The following is a 25501-nucleotide window of genomic DNA, read 5'->3' as shown; positions in this document are numbered from 1 at the left end:
TTGACTTCAGTCTTCTCCATCACATCCCAAAGATTCTGGGACTGCGGTCTTATCGATAGTGGCCAAGCCATAAGTCAAAATGACCTCTCGTGCTCTCTGGACCACTAATTCACAATGTGAGATGGTTGAATCCTCACCTTGTCATTTTTGAATATGTTGATGCCATCAGAGAAGAAAAAGTCCTTTGACCGAAAGAACTGGTGCCTCATGTACAAACACTTTTCTACACTCACGTTCATATTAATCAAGAGTGGAATAACCTTGGAAATCTGCGGTGCTCGATGCCAAATGTGTAGCTGGCAGACACAGATTTCTAGGGCTTTTTAGCTATTGGTGACCCTCAGAGGTACACTGGGAAACTGTTAATAATGTTCAAAAGAGCACTCCTGAGGGTTATGCACACATTAGCAATAAACAGATGAACAATAATTAACACGCCTACGTCTTTGCAATTACATAGGTGGATATAATAGTATGCATGAAATGGTGCAGAAAACACTGTTAACATTAATGGCAGCTTTGGCACCATTGTTAGATATTGCCATTAATATATATTACAATGGTTACTAGGTTACTTGTTTAATTCCAGATTGCAACTTTTTTTTATATGGGCAATGTATGTTAACTTACCTGCATGCATGTTATGGAAATTTTGACAAAATTATGTGTATCAATACATAAGAATTTAACAACTTTACAAACTTTATGTTTACAGTACAAGATGGCGTATCGTGCATTATACAATCAAAAAGTTGTACAATTTATATTGAAATTGAAAATATTTCAAGATTGATTACACAGTTTTTGTCTTTTGATGGTAAAACAAACTTTGAACAGATTTGTGAGCAGAATATTTTTTAGAATTGTTGATTCGAAATGTGTCTGTCAGAAGAAGCAGGACTTGTAAGAACTATTCTGAATCTTTGAAATAATGGCAAGTAATTACGTCGTGACAGTTGAAATACTGCCTATCGTGAAGTCCTTTTGTACCTACTTTCCTTGATTCACAGAGCTGTAAATGAAGAGTAGTGTTTTGATACTTATTTTTCCTAACAGGTACATAAAGATTGGAGACAAGGAGTGTGAGTTTAATCCCTGTTTCCGCCTCATCCTGCACACCAAGCTTGCCAGTCCTCATTACCAACCTGAGATGCAGGCTCAGTGCACCTTAATAAACTTTACCGTCACTAAAGACGGACTTGAGGACCAGCTGCTGGCTGCTGTAGTCAGCATGGAGAGACCTGACCTTGAACATTTGAAGGTGAGAAAGTATAAGTGAAAATTTTGGCAGATCTCTGACATTTATCTAAGTTTTCTAAATGTCTCTCACATGGTTTAGTTGTTCTGAGAGCAATCAATTGCTCCTTGTTAACATATTTTTTTTATACAAACTTTCTTTATTGATGTTTTTCACAGATAGGGAATCAAAAACATTGGTATAGCAGTGTAACAAATTTCCAATAGTAAAAAAAAAAAAAATATATATATATATGTATATATATACACACATGCACAGACACACATATACATACCCATATATAGAAAAATAAATAATAAAATGATAAAGGTGAAAATGAAGGAAAACCACATACGAGACTGTTCAAAAATAAATAGTTAAATAAATTAAATAAAATTAATGGTTCGGGGGGGGGTTGGGGCTCAGTCAGGTTCTGCTACAATGGTCAGAGAGTCGATGTGCGTGATGAAGGGCTGCCATATCTTATAAAAACTGCTCAGGGACCCTTTGAGGGAGAACCTCATTTTCTCCAGTGTAAGACACTGCAGCACATCCTGAATCCATTTATTATGGGTTGGGGGGGAAACGTGGGACCATTTTAAAAGAATAAGTCTTCGGGCAAGCAATGTAGTGAATGCAATGATCTTATTTGTGGCACAGTGTGTGGCGAGTATAATCCAAAGAGGGCAGTGAGGGGTTCGAACAGGATGGTTTGACCTGTTATTTTACTAATTGTTTCAAATATTGCTGTCCAGAATTCAGATAATTTAGGGCACGACAAAAGCATATGAACGAGATCGGCAGGGGCCTGCCCACATCTGTTGCATGAATCTGTTCTGTCAGGATAGATTTTGGCCAGCTTGGCATTAGTGAGATAGGCTCTATGCAAAATTTTACATTGTAGAAGGCTATGCCTCGCACAAATAGAGGACGAGTGGATATTTTTTAATATCTTTTCCCATTGCTCATCATGCAAGGGAGCTCCAAGGTCCTGGCCCCAAGCGGCTCTTAGCGAAGTCAGTTGATGGGGAGACAGAGTATAAATTTGCTTGTATGTGATCCCTATGAGTCCTTTCTTCCTGGTGTTAAGGGTTAAGAATTGGTCAATAAGAGAGTTCGGGGGTCCGTTGGGAAACTGGGGAAAACAAGATTTCACAAAATGTCTTATTTGAAAAAAACGAAAGAGGTGAGAATTTGGTAGTTTAAACTTTGCTGCCAAATCGGTAAATTAAGCAAAAACACCATTAATAAAAAGGTCATTAAGCGTTGCTAGGCCCCTCTCAGACCAGGTACGAAAGGCAAGATCAGAGCATGAAGGAGCGAAAAGGTGGTTACGGAATATTGGGGATAAACTTGATTGGGTGTGGAGGCCAAAAGTTTTTCTAAACTGGTTCCAAATCATCAGTGTGTTGGTTACAATTGGATTGGGGCTGACCTGTTTAACTAACAGTGGTAGTTGGGAGCATACTACAGACCAGAGGCAAAAACATGAGGAGGAAATTTCAAGCAGGGCCCATTGTGGGCATTCAGATACAGCTTTACCAGTGTTCCAGTGAAGAAGATTATTGATGTTACAAGCCCAGTAATAATAACGGAAGTCTGGGAGCGCTAAACCTCCCAGGGGTTTAGGAAGGCGGAGAGCTGAGCGACCAATTCGTGCCCGTTTATTGCACCAGAGAAAGGAACTAATCAGCTGGTCAAGTTTTGAAAAGAATGATTTCCTGATAAAGACTGGTATATGTTGGAAAAGATAGAGGAACTGAGGGAGTATTGACATTTTTATTAGGTTGACACGGCCGATCAGAGAGAGGGGGAGAGAGGACCATCTGGCAAGGTCTGATTTGCAACGTTCGATTAATGGGATATAATTTTTGGCAAATAGTTCAGAAAATGATCTTGTCACTAAAATTCCCAAGTATTTAAAACCGTCTGAGGCCTTCCTAAAGGGTAGGAGACCTTGTGGTAAAAGGTCGGCAGCTGAATTAATTGGTATGTAGTCACTTTTTCCAAAATTGAGTTTGTAACCAGAGTATTTGCCAAATTTTTCAAAAATATCTAAAATTACAGGGAGACTGGAGGTAGGGTTGGACATGTACAGTAAAAGATCATCAGCATAAAAAGAGATTTTGTGAAGCTGTCCATGACGAGTGATACCCTCAAACCCGTTCTCGCTACGCAACCATATGGCCAGAGGTTCGACTGCCAGGGCGAACAAAAGCGGGGAAAGGGGGCAACCCTGTCGAGTGCCCCTGTGCAGGGAGAATTGGCGTGATCTAACCCCATTAGTGCTGACAGAGGCAAGGGGAGAAGTGTAAAGTAGTTTAATCCAATCAACAAAGTCAGGGCTGAGGCCAAATTTGTTAAGGGTAAAAAAGAGGTATTTCCACTCTACGCGGTCGAACGCTTTTTCAGCGTCTAAGGACGAAACTAGTTCAGGAGAGTCAGTAGGGGGAGAGTAGAGAACATTAAGTAATCTGCGTGTGTTTGAGGATGAATGCCTCCCTAAAATAAAGCCAGTCTGGTCAGGATTAGGGCCGAAATTACTCTCTGGAGACGGCTGGCTAAGACTTTCGCCAGTATCTTAAAATCTACATTTAAAAGGGAAATTGGTCTATAACTGCTACAAAGAAGTGGATCTTTGTCCTTTTTCAATAGGAGTGTGATTGAAGCCTCTGACATTGTGGGAGGTAGGAGTCCTTTTGCCCGAGCATCATTGAAAACTCTAACTAGAGTTGGGGCAATAGCTTCGGAGTAGGTTTTGTAGAACTCCGTAGTGAAACCATCAGGTCCTGGTGACTTATTACTCTGTAGAGAACTTATTGCATCTTTGACCTCAGAGATCGTGATTGGAGCACCTAACTTGGTCGCAGTCGTTGGGTCAAGTTGAGGGTATGCGAGCATGTCGAGAGGGTTTGGGTCATCCCAATCGCATAGAGAGGTTTCGGAAGAGTACAGTTTAGCGTAGTAATCCACAAATGCATTATTAATGGCGATAGGATTGGACGTGATGTTGTCAGGGGCTGACCTGATCCGAGGAATAAGTCTAGAAGCGGCCTCAGTTCGTGCTTAGTAAGCCAGGAGTTTGCCTGCTTTATCACCTTGCTCGAAAAAGCGCTGTTTAGTGTGTAAAAGTTGTTTCTCAATCCGACCGGAGATTAACAAGTTATATTGTGACTGGAGCTGTACTCGTTTTTTATATAGCACATCTGAGGGGTTAACTGAATACTGGGCATCTAACAGTTGTATTTCATCTGATATTTGTTTCAATTTGGTGCGCTCCTCCCTCCTAAAGCCAGAGATGAAAGAAATAATTTGACCACACAAATAAGCTTTAAGAGTCTCCCAAAGCACACCACTACCAATATCCGGCGTATCATTGGTATCGAAGAAGAGCTGAATCTGATTAGTTAGATAGTCTTTGAATTTTGGTTCGGATAATAGGTGGGAGTTGAATCTCCAGGGCTTCGTAGGCAATTTGTCTTGAGAGAGATTAATATTTAAAGTGATCGGAGAGTGATCAGAAATTACTATGCTGTGGTACTCACACGATTGTATGTTGTCTAATAATCTATTATCGAGTAAGAAAAAGTCAATCCGAGAGTAAGACCTGTGAACATGCGAGAAGAAAGAGAAAGCTTTCGTGTGAGGGTACATAGTTCTCCATGGATCAGATAGGCCTAATTGGTCTGCGTGAAACTTTAACATACTGGTTGCTTTAGACAGGCTGGACTGGCTGGTGGAAGATCTATCGAGGTCAAGGTCCTGGACCTGGTTAAAGTCACCTCCAATTATTATGTGATGATCTGCAGCATTTGGGATGTTTGAAAAGATTTTGGACATAAATTTGTCGTCGTCCCATGTTGGAGCATATATTGAGGCCAGGACCACAGGAGTATTTTGTAATTTGCCCTGTCGGAAACAACAGAGGAAGATTCAAAGGCAACGTCTTTGTGTACAATAATGGCTGCACCCCTCGCCCTCTCAGAGAACCTAGAGTGAAAAAGGTGACCCATCCAAGGTTTCTTAATGCGAGAGAATTCCAATTTGCGCAGGTGAGTCTCCTGCAGGAAAAATAGGTCCCCTTTAAGATCTTGCAAGTGAGATATTACCTTATTGGCTTTGACATTATTATTCATCCCCTTGACATTCCAGGAGATGAGGCGAATACTCTTGTCGTTCATCGACATTGTCTGGTCCTGCTGTCATTCTGCTGAGCCCATGGGGAGAGGGGAGGGGGAGGAAAAAAGGAAAAAAAAGGGGGGGGGAACATACACAAAAACCAATCCTTGTAGGAATACAACAATGAGTATCTTCCAGATACAATTGCTTTCTAACTATCCCATTCCCATTGGTCAAAAACATATTGCCCAACTCCTCTCCAAGTAATAAGGACAGGAGAGCATCAACAAAGATGGAGCACAAAGCATTTTGCCTAAACTTGGGTCTAAAAACTAGGCCACAAACCAGGAGGATATATAACACCTTCTTACAAAGCAGCCCTATTGAGTAACAATATGCATACAAACAGTATATAGTGGTAAAGCTGCATGAATCTAAATTAACCCGCAGTGTAAAGAAAGGGGAAAAAAGGAGTAAAAAAGAATGCTGGTATGGTGTTACACCGTTGCCTGAGAACCTCTTCCTAATGTTGTTAGCAATGTTATAGTAAAACAGAAATCTTAACACATGAGGCATCAGAAGGAACATTGAAAGAAAAGCGGGCCTAACAGGCCCCAACTTTATAATGGAACTTGGGAGCAAAGAATTAAAACATTACCATCATGAATGTCTACCATTATAAACTTCCAAAGGGAAAATCTGAATATAAATTACAACAGGTGCCTCATACACATTATAAAGATGCTTAACTGGATGTAAACAGAGTCCATGGACAAAATCAGCCACCTTTGTCAGTTAAGTATTTGTGCAGTTGGAATTGCACAGTCCACATTTTTCAGTGTTATCAAAGTGCTAAGTGGCCAGCAAATTAGGTATTGTTACCGTGTGATCGAGGGTCATCTTCAAGTGTTGTCACTGGAGAGGTATTCTTTAGCCTTTACAGCCGATGAAAGCAGGATCCTTTCCCCGTTGTTTGTGGTGATGTACAGCTTCGCAGGGTAGCGAAGACTGGGTTTCAGGCCACGCTTTTAGAGGAGGGCCATGACTTCTCGGTATGCAGCCCGTTGTGCCATCACCTCGGGGGAGAAGTCCTCAAAGATTGCCACGGGGCTCTCCAGATATCGCAGGTCGGACCTCCTCTTGCGGGCTTCACGGAGGACCCTCTCTTTGGTTTGGTAGTCGTGGAATCGGATGATGACCGGCCGTGGTCTCTCGCCTTGTTTAGGTTTTGGGGCCAGGGATCTGTGAGCACGGTCCAGTACAGGTGGTTTCGGCAGTGTCTCCTCACCCAGCAGTTGGGTCGGTCGAGGGCCTTCAATCGATTCAGGAAGTCCTATAATACGGACATTGTTGCGGCGGCTGCGACCCTCGAGGTCTGCTGTTTTGGCTTTTAGCTTCTCGTTAGCCGCGGTTAGCTCCGCACACGTAGCTTCAAGGCCGAGCAGGCAGCCATCCACCGAGTCCGCGTTAGTCTCCAGAGAGGCGATGCGTTGGCCGTGACTAGACACGGTGGTTTGGATGAGGTCGATTTTGCACCGTGAAGGCTGTCTTGAACTCCGCAGCTAAATCGGCCTTGTGCCGGTCTAGGAGGCTTGTTAGCGCGGCCATGCTAAACTCGTTAGCAGTCGCGGCGTCGGGAGGCGTGGAGTCTTTTTTATTTTGTTTTGCACTCTTACTTGTCATTTCAAAGCGTGTCATGACGTTGCGATCTCTCTACGATGTTGTTCCGGGCGGTAGCGGGTGGAGAGGGGGCTAGAAAAAGTGAAGGTCGAAAAAAGTTTGGGAGAGCGGGATCTTCAAAAGTCCTTGTTAACATATTTTGACTCTCTTACAGCTGCAGCAGGACTTCACTGCTGTCACGTTTCACTGTCCACCTGTAACAGGACAGATCTCAAACAAAATGTGTGTCTTATAAAGACAGCAGGTTCAGAGTTTGATTTAAAAACAGTCACTCAGCCTTGGGAGTGGTTGTGCAAAATGAAATCATTGGCATGCACCAAGCAGAGAAAGGATGTAAGGAGATTGAAGAAACCACCAAAACTGGGTTAAGAACTATCCAACGTATTATTAAAAACTGGAAGGATAGTGGGGAACCATTGGTTTTGAGTTGCTCATATAGGGCCCTGTGATGAAGTGGTGATTCATCCAGGGGTGGACCCTGCCTTCTTATCTTCGTCCATTGTGTACCCTCCCCATGACCCCAAAAAGGATAAAGTTTTTAAGAAGACAAAATGAGCTAGACATTATAAAAACAATGCCACAGCAAATGTGTGCTGCACTCAAACCTAAAGTCAGTCAAATAATGCCCTGGTGATTTCCTCCAGGGTGCAACTTTTTCTCTTTTCACTTGATTTCACTTGTTTATGATCATATATTCACCTCTCCAAAGATCAAATCAGAGTCAAATTTGTTAAGTTGTGGTGTTCTTTTGTGATGTAAATGACTTTCATGTTGAGCCGACTTTGTTGATTGTGACATGTAAACAGCTGTAGCTCAAAGCTGTTGGAGTTAATGGCAGCTTCTGTACTTGCTTGCCAGCTGCACAGCTGGCTTTGGAGAGATAATGATCAGCACATAACTTTCACATCCACTATATGGTCCACAGTCTGACTGTAAATGTTTGTAATCAATGGGAAACTCACTTGATCAAAGCTGCAGCTTCTAATGATGCCTAACCCCTGTTTGCCATTTTAGATCTATCAATAAGTAGTGTTAAAGTAACACAGCAAAGCTCCTTAATTGCACCTCTTATTAGCTAATAGAAACAAAAAAAATGTGACTCTAAAAATCTGAAATGGGAGATAATGTAGTTTGTCTGCTAACAGAACTGAAAGATTAACACCCACCAAGCTCTATTTGCATTTTGATGGCTTTTCTGGAGGTGTTCCAGTTTGAATAAAGTCTCTATAGGCAGACCTGTAGTCTTTCATCATGGCCAAATCAGAAGCATTTTAAATAAGTGGAGCAGCACATTCAGACTAAATAAAATCAAAAAGTTATTTTAAGTTCATATTGCTTCAGCAAGTTCCAGTGAAAAGGGAGTCAATTGTGATTTAGTGAAGCTTGTTCATTTAGCATTTTGCTGAGATCAGAGGGTGCACATTGAAAAAAAGCTCTGGGACTCAAATAATGCTCTGAATAACCTTTTACCACAATAAGTAGCAGCACCACCTCCTTGTGCACATACAAGCATGTATTTGAGTTTTTGCACTGAAATAATTCAAACCTAATGAGATACTAAATGCTCCACTTCCCAAACGATATTAACAGAGCAGCTCTATGGTACACTGCAATCATTTGCCTAGAAAAATGATAGACTGAATATTTCATTTTAATCCGAATTAGTGTCTTCTGCTGACTGTTAAGTGTTTGTTTTCCCGCAAGAAAGGGTAATTAGAAGCACACTGTGCCAGAGGAGAGTTAATCTTTAAAATTTACTAATTACCCGATCCCCGAGTTTAGAATGCTTTTGTGCCCCCCCCCCCCCCCCCCCCCCCCCCCCCACACACACACACACACACGTGCCAAGATACAAGGTCACAGCTAACTCACACTGCTTAGAAGTCCACCACTCAAAATTTATGATGTGCTTTTGTAACAGAAAGCTGACCCCTTAATGTCTCAGCTTAACATCTCGCAAATATCTCAAATGCCTCTTTTTTGGTGAATTTTCTCAGCTTGTAACTCAAACTTACAATTGACGTGAATTTTGTTAATACCTTTGTTTTATTTGCCTCAGTTGGAAGCACAACTACAAAATTCATTTTACTAGTTTTAAACCTTTTCTACACTATTTGCTATTGCTCAAATAAAGCTATATCTTAAAAGGCGTTTTGATTGTTCATATCTATCGAAGTTTGAAATGTGTGTACCTGTATGTATTGGGACCCTTTTTAGGACCCAGTTATTTAGGGGTTGGTTAAAAAATGCAGATTAGTAGAAAATTCTTTAACTTTCTGTGGTACAATCTGAGAAATGCATGTTTTTTGTGGAGGGGAAACGCTCCCACAGCTGCCACCTGCAGTGATTAAAGTGGGTGGGGGTTTCCATCTACCATGATGCTTAAAAACCAACATCAGATCCCAGCAAAACTGGAGTAGATGAATGATACAACCATGCATCCCTGTAATTACAAGAGCACAGAGACTAATGTTTATGGAAACTCTAACTAGTCAAAACTGCTCAACCGAACACCACACATTTTAAAGAGAGATGAAGCAGTAAAAACATACTATACTTTGCTCATTCAATGGCTTTCAAACAGTAGCCTTTAAAGGGCCAAATGTTTTGTTTAAATGGAGCATAAAAAGTACTGTTTTAAACCTTATTAGAGGACAGGTAATCCATTTGTTGAGTAAAAGCTATTAACAGAGAACCATGGATGTGTGTAGTCTATGAAATGCCTGTATTAGTTACCTCTGCTGAAGCCCTGCTGCAAGCAAAAGTTATGGATTAGATTTACAAGGTTTTTTTAACTATAGGTGGGCGGTGAATATTAAATTCAAGCAGCTGAGTGGCACAGATATATCAGTCTATATTTTTTAAAAACTAACATAATGTTTATATGGTCAGTTTTTTATATTTTTTTCTTTAGGATTTTTTAAATTTACAACTAAAAAAGATGATCAGTTGTGTATGAACAATTCTGGCCAATATGATTAAAATATTGGACACATTGGAATGCTTCTAATGCCAAACTGATAGAAAGGGCAAATAAATAATAAAAATATAATATAAATAATAGCTATATAAATAATTAGAATAATAATGGCCAACCTTTTGTTCATCTGAGAATCAATAAAAAATAAAACAGACAAAGAGGCAGACATTTTGCTGAACCTTAAAATGTCTGAATATGATTTTACTTGGATTACAGGCAGGATTAGGTAACTCATTACATTAGTGCATATTCTTCCAAAATACGTCAATGGATGTATGTGTTCCACCATCAAAGTTTCTCTACTTCCTCGACTAAATCGACAGTCTTATCACATTTAGGGTTAGGTCACCCAGCAAATGTTTGATGTTGGTAACTAGACGGAATCCCTCTAATCCAGCCAGGAGCACTTTTATGTGCCCGTATAACTGATGCCAAATTGACTCCACCTTTGTGGCACCCTTCAGCATTCATACTCTAATTTGACCCACACCTTGAATATCGCGGACTATCAAAAATAGTGTTAATGTCCGTGTGCAATGTCTGATGCTTGTGTGGATTTGCAAAATTGAAGATGCTTCTGCTTTTCTTTATTTTATTAGTCTGACCTGACAAAGGAGCAGAATGGCTTCAAGATCACTCTGAAGACATTGGAAGACAACCTCTTATCCCATCTGTCCGCAGCTTCGGGAAACTTCCTGGGTGATAATGAGCTGGTGGAAAACCTGGAAATAACCAAACATACCGCAGCTGAAATTGAAGAAAAGGTTGCCTACAGCTCATATACTGCACTTCTGATCTTCTTCTTATTGCAGTTATTCATATACAGTAAAGTTTCAAATCTCATTTTATAATATTTTTATGCTCACTACATGTTGCATCATCTCAAATTTTACCAATTGATTTTTTTTAATTACATTTCCAGGTTTACAGTTGTCTTAGATCAAATGTTAAAGTGCCGTACTGTTCATATCATACAGTATGTAGTGCATTGTACACTTTATTCTGTACCAAAGCAGGCAGGTCGGCTTAACAGCAGTGCTTGATCTGTAATTTGCAGGATATTGTTCACTGTCATCTTTAGCTACATTCTTATTGTGTAATTTCAAAAGAGTATAACTAACTAATTTTATATTTCAAGATACTTATGAGACAGCACTGTGAGATAATGTGTTGTTCTGCAGTCTGTCAGTGACAAATTTAGTGCAGATGTACGTCTGCTGCAGAAGACAGGAAGAGAAAGTAAGAAGCACATCAGTTTCAAGTTCTCATTGTGAAAACATTTATAGTGGAACCGTGCAATTGAAGTAGCTCTGCTCTTCACTGGAGGTTGTTTTATTGAACAGCACTTAATTTTGTGTTTAGCTGACTGCTGAGTCTTAAGTGTGTCCTGGTCTGTGTCCTTGAGTGTCACATTCTTGCGTTATTTTCACTGTAGGTAAAGGAAGCCAAGGTGACGGAGGTTAAAATTAATGAAGCTCGGGAGCACTACCGACCAGCAGCTGCACAGGCTTCTTTATTGTACTTCATAATGAACGACCTCAATAAAATCCACCCCATGTACCAGTTCTCTCTCAAGGTAGCTGATCTGTTGACACATTATGTTTCCTCCATGCCTTTCTGGTCCTCATTGAGACCCCTCTTTAAACTCATTCTAACTGTCTTCCTTCCATTTGCTCTATGGTCTTTCTGATCTTTGCCCTTCTTTTATTGTGTTTGTGTCTCGGTAATGTGGTAATGTAGAGCACAATGTCTTTCTTATTGTTGGCCAACAAGCGCTGAGAGGAGGCAGTCTGAGATATGGTTTGCAATCACTCTTGACTTGGCAGGTAGCTGCCTCGGCACAAGTTATTACCCAACATAATAGAATGAAAATACATTCAGAGTATGTATGCATATTTGTGTCCTGAACAGAATGTCGTAAAAATGTTTGTTATCATCTGTGTTGTCTACACAAGGTTAAAGATATTAAAGCACTTAGAGAGTTTTTTTAAAATCATTTTTCTTATCCACCCGCATATTCCCATCTCAGTCTCAAGATTCAAGATTTACTTTATTCATCCCTGTAGGGAAATAGAATTGTCATAGCACTATAGACATGAAGGAATATAACTATAGTGTATAGACACAAATAGCAGCAGGTGTATTTACAAAGGATAGAAATAGAATAAAATAAAATACAAATAAGATTAGAATGTAGGCATAGAGATAAAAACAAGAATAAATTATAAGCATATTTACATAAATATAGAATAATATAGAAATAAGATTAGAACATTAAACAATTATTGTAATTGAATGGGTTTGGAGGGCACCTGAGCTGATGCATAATTCAGAGAGCACAGCTCTGACAGAGAAGGATGAATTATAGAGTCCAATGGCAGGCGGCAGGAACGACTTCCTGTATCGCCCATTATAATGATGATAATAATGATATGATAGAACCAATACATACATTTTGAGTCAGACAACAAAAGCAAAAATACACATATACATGTATGTCTGCAAATGTACAGACACATGTGCAGGAGGGGAGAAGTGTATTCCCCCTTTTCTCCAGCTTCTCGTGTTCCTTCTTTCTGATGCTGCTGTCACTTGGAATTGCTACATCTATCACCACCACTGTCTTCTGGTGTTTATCTATCACCACTATGTCAGGCTGATTGGCCACCACCATCTTTTCAGTCTGGATCTGGAAGTCCCACAGGATCTTGGCCTGCTTGTTCTCCAGCACTTTTGGGGGTGTCTCCCACCTGGACCCTGGGACCTCAAGTCCATACTCAGTGTAGATGTTCCTGTTTACTATGCCAGCCACCTGGTTATGCCGCTCCATGTATGCCTTGCCTGCCAACATATTGCACCCTGCTGTGATATGCTGGACTGTCTCAGGGGTGTCTCCACACAACCTACACCTGGGGTCTTGTCTGGTATGGTAGACCCTGGCCTCTATTTGCTCTGGTATACAGGGCCTGTTCTTGTGTGGCCATGAGTAGTGCCTCTGTGCTGTCTTTCAGTCTGGCCTTATCCAGCCACTGGTAGGTTTTCTCGATATCAGCCAATTCCTCAATTTGTTGGTTGTACGTACCATGCAGGGGCTTATCCTTCCATGATCCCTCAGGCTCCTCCTTGGTAGGCTTTTGTTGCCTGAGGCATTCACTCAGCAGCCGGTCAGTGGGGGCCATCTTCTTGATGTACTCTCAGAGGGTTGTTGTTTCCTCATGGACAGTAGTTCAGACACTTACTAGTCCTTGGCCCCCTTCCTTTCACTTTGTGTACAGTTGGACTTCAGGACGCTGGACTTAGGGTGAAACCCTCCATGCATGGTGGGGAGTTTCCATGTCTTGATGTCAGTGGCTTGTATCTCTTCCAGTGGCCAGGGTATTATGCCCGCAGGTTATCTGATTACTGGCAGGGCATAGGTTTTTATGGCCTGGATCTTATGCTTACCATTCAGCTTATTTATCAGGATCTGCATTAACCTCTGTAGGTACTTAGCTGTGGCTGAGCTCCTAGCTACCTCCTCATGGTAACTATTTGCTTGTGGGATCCCCAGGTATTTGTAGCTGTCCTGCACATCTGTGATGTTACCTTCTGGTGGTTCAACCCCATCAGTTGCGATCACCTTTCCTCTTCTAGATATCATGCACCCACATTTATCTACTTGGCATGACATCCCGATGTCTTTGCTGTAGATCCCAGTGAGGTGGATCAGGGAGTCAATGTCACGCTCTTTCTTGGCATACAGCTTGATGTCATCCATGTAGAGGAGGTGGCTGATGGTTGTTCCACTTCGGAACTTGTACCCTTAGCCACTCTTTGTGATGATCTGGCTGAGGGGGTTTAGGCCCATGCAGAACAGCAGGGGGGACAGGGCATCTGCTTGATATATGCCACATGTGATGCTCACCTGCGCAATTGGCTTTGAGTTGGCCTCCAGAGTCGTGTTCCACAGCTTCATGAAGTTCTGGATTAACACTCTCAGTGTCCTGTTGATGTTATACAGCTTTAGATTCTCCAGTATCCACGTGTGCAGCATCGAGTCATAGGCGTTCTTGTAATCAATCCAGGCAGTGCACAGGTTGGTGTGTTGTGTCCTACAGTCCTGGGTGATTGCCCTGTCGACCCGTAGTTGGTGCTTGGCACCTCTGGTGTTGTTGCCTATGTCTTTCTGTGCTCTGCTCATGTATTGATCCATGTGCCTGCTGATCTTAGCCACTATGATGCCTGATAGGAGCTTCCATGTGGTGCTGAGGCAAATTATGGGCCGGTAGTTGGATGGTATTGTGCCCTTTTGGGGGTCCTTCATTATGAGGACTGCCCGGCCCTGGGTTAGCCGCGCTGGGTGGTTCCCTGATTTTAGCAGCTGGTTCATCTGTGCTGCCAGGCGTTCATGGAGTGCAGTCAGCTTCTTAAGCCAGTAGGCATGGATCTTATCAGACCCTGGTGCTGTCCAGCTCTTCATTTTGGACTCTCTTGTTTGGATATCTACTAAGGTGATGACTACTGCCTCTTGTTCTGTAAGTTGGCTGTGCTCTGACTATAGGTCTTACAGCCATTGGGCATTAGTGTTGTGTGTTGCCCCTTTCTCCCAGATACTCTTCCAGTATTGTTCAGTCTCAGCCCTGGGTGGGTCTGTTGTCATCTTGTTGCCCTGCCATTGAGAGTAGACCTTTGCTTGGTGGAGAACACCTTGTTTATTTTCCTTGCCTCCACTTCTCTTGTGTACCGCTTCGGTCGGGTAGCCAGGGCTGTGAGCCTTTGCTTAGCAGTCTCCAGTGGACAATCGTAGACAGTTTAGCCTTCTCCTTCATGGGGCCATTTGCTCCTTCTGGCTGTTAATGCTCTTCATCTTATAGCCAAGCATCTGTAGGATTACTGTTGCCACTGCATACATCAGCAGATTGGTCTCAGTGATGGTAGTGGTACGGATGGTTGTCAACACACCCACCCACCCACACACACACACCCACACACACATATACACACACACATACACATTATTGTAGTTCTTGAGAGAACTTTATGTATGATCAGCTGAATTTATGCAAATCAAATATTTTATAATAATATAATAATATGTGTTTCAAAGGTGAATGTTATCGAGATGTTACAAATGCAGGGAAAACAGAAAAGTACATTAGCTTTCCCACAGCCTGTCAGCCCCAATTTGCACTCCTCCAAAAACTCCAGTTCTTGGCTTTATTTTTCTCCTTGGTCTGCTGGGTGATGATAAGGTCAGGCTTGTCAGGTCTCAGCTTCTTAACACGGATTTTCTCTTCCATCGTCCTTGTGAATTTGTAGACAAATAAGGATCTCACCAAATTCAGTGGAATATGCACCTCGCTCCTTATTTTTTCCATCATCCCTCTGATTGACTGACTCACCATGACCACAACCTTTTCTTTTCTAAACCAGGATTTTTGCATTTTTCTGTATAGAGGGCAATATTTTCAGCACCAGGCAATAAAATTCTGTGGTATTGAGTGGCCATAATATTTATTAATTATCCCATGCAACTATCCACAACTGGCTATTTTGCTGCACTGCTGGGGCACTGAGACCAGTGCCCCAAGATGAATTGGTGTCTATTGATATTCAGTGGTGAATGAATGTCAGTTGGAAGAATTGTAGTTTATATAATTCATTATGCATGTAGTCACACAACTAGGCAAAAGGAACATTTGACTGAAATTGTAAAAATCTATTCTGCATCATTTCCCTCTCTTATCAGGCAAGGTGGTGCCCCAGGAGACCCTTTGGGTTGGGCACTACTATCCCAAATCATTACACTACCAAATTTTACTGCTAGTATGATGTCCCTTTTCTGAAATGCTGTATTACTTTACACTGAATGATAAACAAATGCTAGTTTAATCTATGCTTTAACAGGATGGGTACTCACTTTATCCATACAGGAAAGGTTTGCCTCCCCCCCAATAGTAAATGAAGGGGTTTATCTTTATTATCTTTGTCTAATACTTAAATTTGGTTGATAAACTGAAACATGACAAAAAGTGTGACAAACATGCAAAAAAAGAAACTGTATACACCTATGGAATGTATAATGATTTTGACTACTTTGGTTCATGTTCAGTAGTACATATGGACATTGAACTGAATGTCGTATCTACTTTGCAAACCCTCAGGCGTTCAGTGTCGTCTTCCAGAAAGCGGTTCTGAAGGCTGAGCCAGACGAGGATCTGAAACAACGGGTGTTGAACCTAATTGAGAGCATCACCTCCTCTGTTTTCCAATACACGACCAGAGGATTGTTTGAGTGTGACAAGCTTACATACATCGCTCAGCTTGCTTTCCAGGTACAGGCATGGAACACTTGCATATCTGTTATGCTGCAGCCTCACTGCTAAATCGATTACTTGCCCAAGACCTGCCATCCCCTTTTGGATCTAATTAAGCAAAAAAGAGAAATGTTGCATGCTAAAAATATTTTCATTTAAACTTATTCTTGTTTGCTGTGTCTCAAGATTCTGATGATCAATAAAGATATAAACACTGCAGAACTGGATTTCCTTCTAAGATATCCTGTCCAGCCAGGTGCAACATCACCTGTAGTTTTCCTGTCCAACCACTCCTGGGGAGGAATCAAGGTACAGAATGGAGCTACTCACATCATTGTTGCTTTTAAATATAAAAGAGTATTGTTCTTTTGTGTTTATAGGTTGGATTTGTTGTACAATTTCTTGTCGCATGCAAAGATGAAAAGAAAAAAAATTATTTTAGGAATTTTATTAGTTTTGTCCAGAATTTAGTTATCCATCCCAGAATCCTACCTGCACTTTTCTGTCACTGTGATTCACCATTGTCCACACTGCTTCTGCAAAAACATGTAGTCAAAATTTTTACAAAATTGTATTACATAATGAGTTTTCCAACTCAAGACCTCTTTATTTTATGTTTGCAAAAATGATTTTATGTAAAATATTTTTGGACTCTTTTGGCCTATCTTTATGCCTGTCATTTTGGAGGAAGATAACAGTGGTTTTGTTTTTTTTAGCCTCCAGTACTTTAAGCACTTAGCTCATGTTGTTATTATGACATAATTTGCACAGCCAAGTCATTCAGTGATATGGTTTCCTAAAATATTCTTGAAAATGCCATCAGGGTTGTGTTTGAGCAAAACCAGCACTCAGACTGCAGGGCTTTACCCTTGTGACACTATTGCATTTCAACATTGAAAGGGCACTGGAACAAATTTTGCCTGGCAAACAACTCACAGAAACAACGTCTGGCAAAGCAGCATTGGGATGTAGAGCAGCAGAGCTTCCCTGTCTTGTCATATCAGTTTAGTTGCAGATTAAACCAACCAGTAGTATGTTTTTAGCCCACTATGCGCATGAATTTTTCACCCTGTACTAGGATATTCTTCCTAGGATACAATATACAATTGTTTGCATTTTATCCCATATTTCAATCAACATATTTAATATTACCTCCTAAAATAAATGAATGCTATTTGTAAATAAATATATCAGAATAATGGCCCAAGAGAAATTAAGATTTCCTTAAGTAAGTATTGTATTTTATAGTGACTGGAAACCCACCATCGTACAGTAGCTGGAGATCATCAAATTTGTTGAAGTTACAGTCATTGTGGCCAAAATTTTGAGGGAACATAGTTAAATGAAATTAGAGAAATAGACTCCATATTTTATACATGTATCATTGTAATGGAAAGAGGAACTATCTGAAAGACAATAACTCCGTGACATCTACTGAGCTAAGCAAGCAGTAATATATACTTCAGGCAACACTCAGTTTGTGACATTTTGGGTTTAATTTTGAACTCTTGAAGAAGCCTTGTTGAAAAATTGCTCTAACTTGCCACTGTATCCTACAGAATGAAAAGTTATGAATGTAACTACAGTAGGCAATAAATATTCCCATTAGCATGCACAGTGTGGGTATTTATAACAGCAATACCACCTGTAACCCCTGTTTAGCAAAGACCAACCTTATGCTGGTGGGAGGCAGCACACTCACGGCGTGTACCAACAAAAGGTGACACACCCAACCAAAAAGTCCACAAGCAAATAAAGTTGGCTCTTTCAATCACTAGATGTCAGGAGGTAAATGTGCAAATGAAACTATCACTGACAAATATTCCACCAGGAAAACAGAGTAAAGCATTATTCTAAACAGATCTGAGGAAATATACCATTGTCCAGCAAAACAGACAACAAACTGCTGGGGGGAGGCAGTGCACATGCAGCCTATACCAACAGAGATTAATACACAATAAACTCACCTGCAGGTGAAGCTGTAGGAAGGAAGGAAGGAATCCATAGGGCACACACATGCAATGAACTAGCTATAGTCCATACCTCAAGAACGGTCACTGATCATACTGTAACCACTAGCAGGAGAGGTAACTTTGGCAGTCAGCTCAATGCTTTGCGATGCAGTCCAGTTGTTAAGATTCAACTACTGGAATCTTCCTCCCTTGCTGGTTTGATTATGTATCGTAATATTTACATTTGAGTTTCATGCTTTTGATTTTTGTCAGCCAAAATTATATTTCTGATATTCAGTATAGAATCTCCTAATTATTCAGTATGGAATCTCCTTTTTCTCTGACACATTATTTTATCTTTCAGCTATTAGTTTGAGCACCCTGCAGTCCAAAAGGCTGTGCGTGTGTGTGTCTGTGTACTCATCATGGCGCAGACCAGCTGGAGGCTGTGCAATATGACACTGCTGTCTTCTTTAGGAAATAAGGTTTCTGTCATCTACAGCATCACATCAAACCATTTCTGCAGTGGATGCACATTCAACCCTCAACCCATTATGAAAGAGATGCTGTTTACTCAGCATTTCTGTTATACACATGAGTACAGATAAGCACACATTTCTGTTCTTTATCGCGTTTTTGTTTGGTTTCTTTTTTTCACCAATTTTTGCAAACAAAGTTTATGCTTTTGCTGTGCACAGCCAAATGTTGCTCAAGTGGTCAAGAAATGTAACATGCATCACTGAACACAGACTAGCAGAGCTTTTAAAAATACATTAGCTTTTTCATGTTTTTCTGGGTGTGCTATTTTTCTTGTCGTCAACACCAGGCCCTGTGCTCCATGGAACAGTTCAAAGATCTAGACCGAGACATTGAGGGCTCAGCCAAATGCTGGAAGAAGTTTGTGGAGTGTGAGTGTCCAGAAAAAGAGAAATTTCCACAGGAGTGGAAGAATAAAACATCACTCCAGAAACTGTGCATGATGAGAGTACTGAGGTCTGACCGTATGACATACGCAGTCAGGTGAGAAGTGGGGTCATAGCTTTACTTCTTGATCTTTTGACCTGCACATTTGATGAAAGGGAAAATGTTAAACATCTTAACCTCTGGCGTTTATCTAACAACTTAACTTCTGCAACCCTCCTTTTGCTGCAGCACATTTTTCATTGCAGATACATGCTATACTAGTTCTAATTGTCATTTGAATGGTAATTCTTTGTTATTTTGCAACATGTAGGCATTTATTCTTTTGAAAGAGACTTTAAAATTCCTTTTGAAATTACATTTAGTAAGTGATAATGGCTAATTAACTGCATTGAAAAATGCATTTATTAGTAACATTTTTTTATTTCTTGCTAGTGATTTAGAAAAATGCAATCAAGCGCACTGTGGTGATGTATAAAAGCCAAGCGATTAAAAATGTGATTCTGGATCATTATGAAATGCAGAAATTAGCAATGGTAAGAAGCAGCAAACTGTATAAAGCCCAACGATTATCACACAGAATAAATCTGTGATATTGTATCAGTATATTTGATGAACTAAGCATCCTTCAAATTAGCCCTTCAATGGATGCAGGAAGTTAAAAAGTGCCAGTGACTGCTGAGTCGTGACTAAAGTTAATATGTTTCCTTTATGCAGCTGTCAGTACGTATAAGTAACTGCTACAGAACTCCTGCAGCTATGCAGCTTGTCGCACTAAGATAATAAAAAAGTGTTGAGCAGAACTGAGTCATTCATATTCTCCCCACAGAGACTTTGTAGAGGAGAAACTCGGGAGCAAGTATGTGATTGGCAGAACACTGGACTTCGCTGTCTCTTTTGAAGAATCAGGCCCAGCTACACCAATGTTTTTCATCCTCTCTCCTGGAGTTGATCCTTTGAAGGATGTGGAGAAACATGGTAATATTTTCCATTTGTTTTTATATATACTGAGCCATTAAATTCAGCCTTTTAAGTATGTTTATTTTCATGCCTTAACAGAAACACTGCATTGAGTATTTGTTTTGGCCTCGGATTTTTGTTCCAAATCCGAGGCCATGGTTCTCGACCGGAAAAAGGTGGAGTGCCTTCTCCGGGTTAAGGAGGAGATCCTGCCCCAAGTGGAGGAGTTTAAGTACCTCGGGGTCTTGTTCACGAGTGAGGGAAGAATGGAGCGGGAGATCGACAGGCGGATTGGTGCGGCGTCCACAGTAATGCGGACTCTGCACCGGTCCGTTGTGGTGAAGAGAGAGCTGAGCCGAAAGGCGAAGCTCTCGATTTACCGGCCGATCTTCGTTCCTACCCTCACCTATGGTCATGAGCTTTGGGTAATGACCGAAAGAACAAGATCACGGGTACAAGCGGCTGAAATGAGCTTCCTCCGTAGGGTGGCTGGGCTCTCCCTTAGAGATAGGGTGAGAAGCTCTGCCATCCGGGAGGAGCTCGGAGTAGAGTCGCTGCTCCTCCGCGTTGAGAGGAGCCAGATGGGGTGGCTTGGGCATCTAGTCAGGATGCCCCCTGGACGCCTCCCTGGTGAGGTGTTCAGGGCATGTCCCTCCGGTAGGAGACCCCCGGGGAGACCCAGGACACGTTGGAGAGACTATGTCTCTCGGCTGGCCTGGGAACGCCTGGGGATCCCTCCGGATGAGCTGGAGGAGGTAGCTGGGGAGAGGGAAGTCTGGGCTTCTCTCCTTAGGCTGCTGCCCCCGCGACCCGACCCCGGATAAGCGGTAGAGAATGGATGGATGGATGGATTTTGTTTTTTTAATTAATATTATTTTCCTATTATCTCGTCATTTCAACATATAAAGTCCTTTATAAAGAGAAAGCCTGTTATAGTTAAGATTGCATGATTTCCAGGTGGATTACTACTTGACAAGAAATAGTGTTTTTTCCAACACATTGCTGTGTGCTGGTGCCGTTATCAGCCATCTCTGCTGATGCACAACAACTTCTGGGTAGATTGAAGGGATTGTATTAAAGGTCATGAATATATGAGATCACTACACTTGTTTGAGACATCAAAAAGAAAATGTCATATTTTGCATTACTATTTAAATAACGTTGATGGCGGAAAGATGATATGATTTTATGTTTGACCTCAAATTGGCTGAAAAGCAACAACTGAAAATCCACTGAATGGACACTTTTGAATCTTTTGCGAGAACAAAAATATATTGATTTGCAGGAATATGAAAATAGTTAGATTAATATCAAGAATAAAATAAACACAATGAGGAATATTTTATAATTTAATCATTCAATCAATAATTATTCAATATGCATCAATTAAAAAAAGAAGACATTAATTGTCTCTTTTTTAGATAAAAGGTAACATTAAGCAACACTCAGTTTAAATACTGCTGAATTGGAACTGAACAGACCTATAGGTGACACAATCGGAAATTCATACAAATATTTTGTTTTTATTTTATGTGGTGTAGTTTTATATTTTAAATAGCATTAGATTGACACAACATCAGTTAAATTAACTGTAAAGTTGCCACACACAGAATTCTTGGCTGCTTTTTGGGAAAATCCTCTGCCAATACAATAGCAGAGAGCTCTCCTGTTTATAAGGGCTTTTGTTGATAAATAGCAATGCCCTCAATTTAAGTCAATTGCACTAAAGCTGAAAGTAACCAATCACGGCCTCTGCTACAGAGAGAGCAAGATGATGAATAGCATGAGCCATGTTACACTGAACCACGAGAGATGCTTTTCATTTATTGCTGTGACTATTGGGTTTCTAATTGGTATTTGGCATCAATTAGATTTCCATTCGATAGGCAATGTGATTTTTGCATGCTCTGCAGAGGGTTAATATGAGACAAAAGCTTCTCTAGTGTTCAGTTTGAGGTTGGAGATTTACTGAAAGGGGTGTCAGGAACCATACAAGAACCCAAGAGCGACACCAGAGTTCGGTTGAACACAGCTTTATCAATCCAAAAGGCATCACCAGATAGTGATCGTAGTGGCCGGCCAGGGTGTTGAACGCTATCTTCCACTCGTCGCCCTCCCGTATGCGGACCAAGTGGTAAGCATTTCATAGATCCAGCTTGGTGAAGATCCTTGATCCCTGGAGCAGTTTGAAGGCTGAGGAGATAAGGGGCAGCGGGTACCGGTTCTTAACAGTGATTTTGTTGAGGCCCCGGTAGTCGATACTCATACTTTATACTCATACTAGTACTTTAATACTATACTTTAAACTACAGGCCATCGAATATGCGGCTGAAAATGGCAATCGAGCAGCTGCAAGACATTTTAATGTAAATGAGTCCATGGTCAGAAAGTGGAGAAAACAAGAAAGCGAACAAAAGTGAGGAAGACGAAGCTGAGTTTCTGTGGGAACAAAACAAGGTGGCCCGAGCTGGAAGACCGAGTGGAACAGTTGGTTGTGGAACAGCAAACAACTGGAAGGGGCGTCTCTACTGCCACCATTCGACAAAAGGCCAAAGCGATTGCTGAAGAAATGGACATTGAGCACTTCCAAGGAGGTGCATCTTGGTGTTTTCACTTTATGAGGAGGCGGCATCTCTCCATACGCGCTGTTGCGCAGCGGCTGCCCACAGATTACCAGGAGAGGGTGGCCATGTTCCGCACCTACTGCTGTGACAAGACAACCAAGATAACCCAGCCACATCTATGAGGCAGCGGCGCGCAAGTTATGCCACCATATGCGGGTGGATTGTAGACGCATGGGCTATGATATTCATGTACTGTATTGTAAGAGCTTTCACAAAAGTCGGCATCAACGCTGAAGCGGAACCGGTCGGTGAGTCTGATTCAGATGATGAAGAAGAGGAATTTGGGATGTTGGACATTGAAATAGCGCAGCTGTTTAATTCAGATACAGAAAATGAAAACTTTGATGGTTTTGTGGCGGAAGAATGAATATTTTGTTCAATAAATGTGTCCAAACTCACTGTTTTATTTCTGTCAGTTTTTGCTGTATGTTTTAGCACGTGCCTAATAATACAGTGCGCCTTATGTATGTTTTAAATACAGATATAGCACCCATAACTGAGACTGCACCTTTTATTACAGTGCGCCTTATGGTCATGAAAATATGGTATTCCCAGGCCAGTAGGGAGGCATTAAACCTCACCATGCCCTGGGTATTACATGTGGCCTCCTCAAAGTGGGATGTGCCCTGAAAATCTCACCAGGGACACTCCAGAGGGCATTCCAACCAGTTGCCCAAACTGCTCATCTGGCTCTTTATAATGGGGTGATATGGTTTCATCTGAGCTCCTCCCCAATGATGGTGCCTCTATTCCAGAACTTTATTTCATTTATTTTCTTTTTCTTGAAATGTTATCACTTTTGAGGGTCACGGGGAGGGTGCTGGAGCCTATCCCAGCTGCATATTGTTGAACATAGGGTATCCCCCCCCTGGATGATTTGCAAGCTCATCGCTGGGCCTTATGTGAGCAATTGTGGGTTTGGTACCTTGCTCAAAAGTACCTTGCCATTGCTCTGAAAGTGTTCTGGCACCTCTCCCTTATACCACACCCTCCATTTTTTCCCCCAAAAACATCATATTTGTGACATTTTGTATGAAATCCCATCATAATATCTTGTTTTGTTTCAGGAAAGAAGCTTGGTTTTACATTTGACAACAACAACTTCCACAATGTTTCTCTGGGTCAAGGTCAGGAAATTATTGCGGAACAAACACTTGAGCTGGCTGCCAAGAAAGGTCACTGGGTTATTTTGCAGGTACAGTGAAACGTCTCAGATTTGTTGTTCTTTGTTGTTCTCGCTCTGTCAATCATTCTTTAATGTTTTTTGTATATACCCAAGTTGAGTGTATATTTACTCAGACAACTATAGTGTGAAATAGCCCATTTGTAAAATCTATTAGATATATCTTTTGCAAGTTTAGAACTAATTTATATCAAGAATAGCACTCAGGAATCTAGCATTTTTAGATAACTGAACACATATGGTACACTAACTCTAGACTGAATTTTTTGTGTATTATATCTAGTGCTGCTGTACTAGATATAATACAATATAATAAATATATATATATACACACACACACACACACACACACACACACACACACACACACACACACACACAGCAGCTGTGTCTGTTCCGGTCTTATCTGGAGGGCAACTCTGGTGTTTGCATTTTAAGTGGAAACCTTGGTGGAATTCTAATGGGAAGTATCGACAGACATGAGCTGCAGGCCAGCCACTGCAGGACACCCTCTTTCTTTTAGTTTAAACAGCTGGTAGAAGTATAAAAAATAAATCAATTAAAAAGGGTGCCATCATTCTTTGCCTCAGACTCAGGATAGCAAAGACAAGCACTTGTGTAATTACCTTTGCATAAGAATCCCAATCGATAGCTTTAAAATTGCATTGTCCCCTTGGCAACAAACCTCCCACTTGCATTATCATCAGCTGTCTGCCTATGGAGAGCCATCTCTGTGGCATGGAGGAAAACCAAGAAAAGGAAATAGTTCTCATCACCACTCTAACCTTCTCAAGTGGGGAGAGTGGATAAATAAAATAGACTTACCATATTTTTTTAGTTGTGATCAAAATCTCATGTGTTGTTCTTTTGACTTTGAACCACAGCTTTATATTATTTGATTTGTCCCCATTCACAGTTAGCACAGTTAAGTACAAACACCTGCATTTTCTTACCCTGCTGTATCTTATGGAGACAGAGTCTTGTTTATGTGTATGTTTTCATTCTTTCTGACTTGCTCTAATTACAAGATGCCAAAAAAGTTGCAGCCACACTCTCCAATCATCAAGCACAGGTTAAGATGTCACGATTAAATGAGTTTTCAAATCATACCAACCAGGAGACTAATGTAGCTATACTTTCAGCATTTTTCTGCCAGTTTGGGTGCAATATTTGAGGAACTGCATCATTTGAAGGAACATATCAGATGGAACATGTTTTCAGAAGTGGGCAGTCACTGCCAACACAAAAGAAAAAAAAAATCTTGAAAACAAGGTATGCCGATTATTGTATACATAATGCTAAATTTGGTCACTATTGTTGACTTAAAGTGGAACAGCAAAATCTTGTAAGATGATTACACAATTGGCACCTTATGAGGGGGAAGCAGCACTCCACCAACAATTTTTATAGTGCAGATAGGGATCTTCTGACCTCAACATGGGATATTGTTGGACAGTGGAAGAAATATTTTGAGGAGCTCCTCAATCAGGTTGTCTCACCTTCCACTGAGGAAGTAGAGCTTGGGGAGTCCTCTGAGGAGGACTCTGCC

The 25501-nt window shown here is 41.1% G+C and overlaps 1 protein-coding gene across 4 annotated transcripts in view; it reads left to right on the top strand.

The window, feature by feature from the left end:
* The window catches only part of dnah9 (dynein, axonemal, heavy chain 9), a 169766-nt gene that overhangs the window by 118305 nt on the left and 25960 nt on the right, over positions 1 to 25501 (top strand). For all 4 annotated transcript variants that reach the window (XM_029831089.1, XM_029831015.1, XM_029831053.1 and 1 more), the window contains exons 63-70: positions 1057 to 1261; positions 10616 to 10780; positions 11452 to 11592; positions 16160 to 16330; positions 16499 to 16621; positions 19091 to 19284; positions 20015 to 20163; positions 23837 to 23964. In XM_029831089.1, the coding sequence (XP_029686949.1) occupies positions 1057 to 1261; positions 10616 to 10780; positions 11452 to 11592; positions 16160 to 16330; positions 16499 to 16621; positions 19091 to 19284; positions 20015 to 20163; positions 23837 to 23964 (1276 nt within the window). The remainder of the gene's footprint in view (positions 1 to 1056; positions 1262 to 10615; positions 10781 to 11451; positions 11593 to 16159; positions 16331 to 16498; positions 16622 to 19090; positions 19285 to 20014; positions 20164 to 23836; positions 23965 to 25501) is intronic.

The sequence above is a fragment of the Takifugu rubripes genome, chromosome 1 (genome assembly GCF_901000725.2).
Source record: "Takifugu rubripes chromosome 1, fTakRub1.2, whole genome shotgun sequence".
NCBI lineage: Eukaryota > Metazoa > Chordata > Actinopteri > Tetraodontiformes > Tetraodontidae > Takifugu > Takifugu rubripes.
The sequence above is the reverse complement of the archived record's forward strand: the minus strand, read 5'-3'. Positions and strand labels throughout refer to the sequence as shown.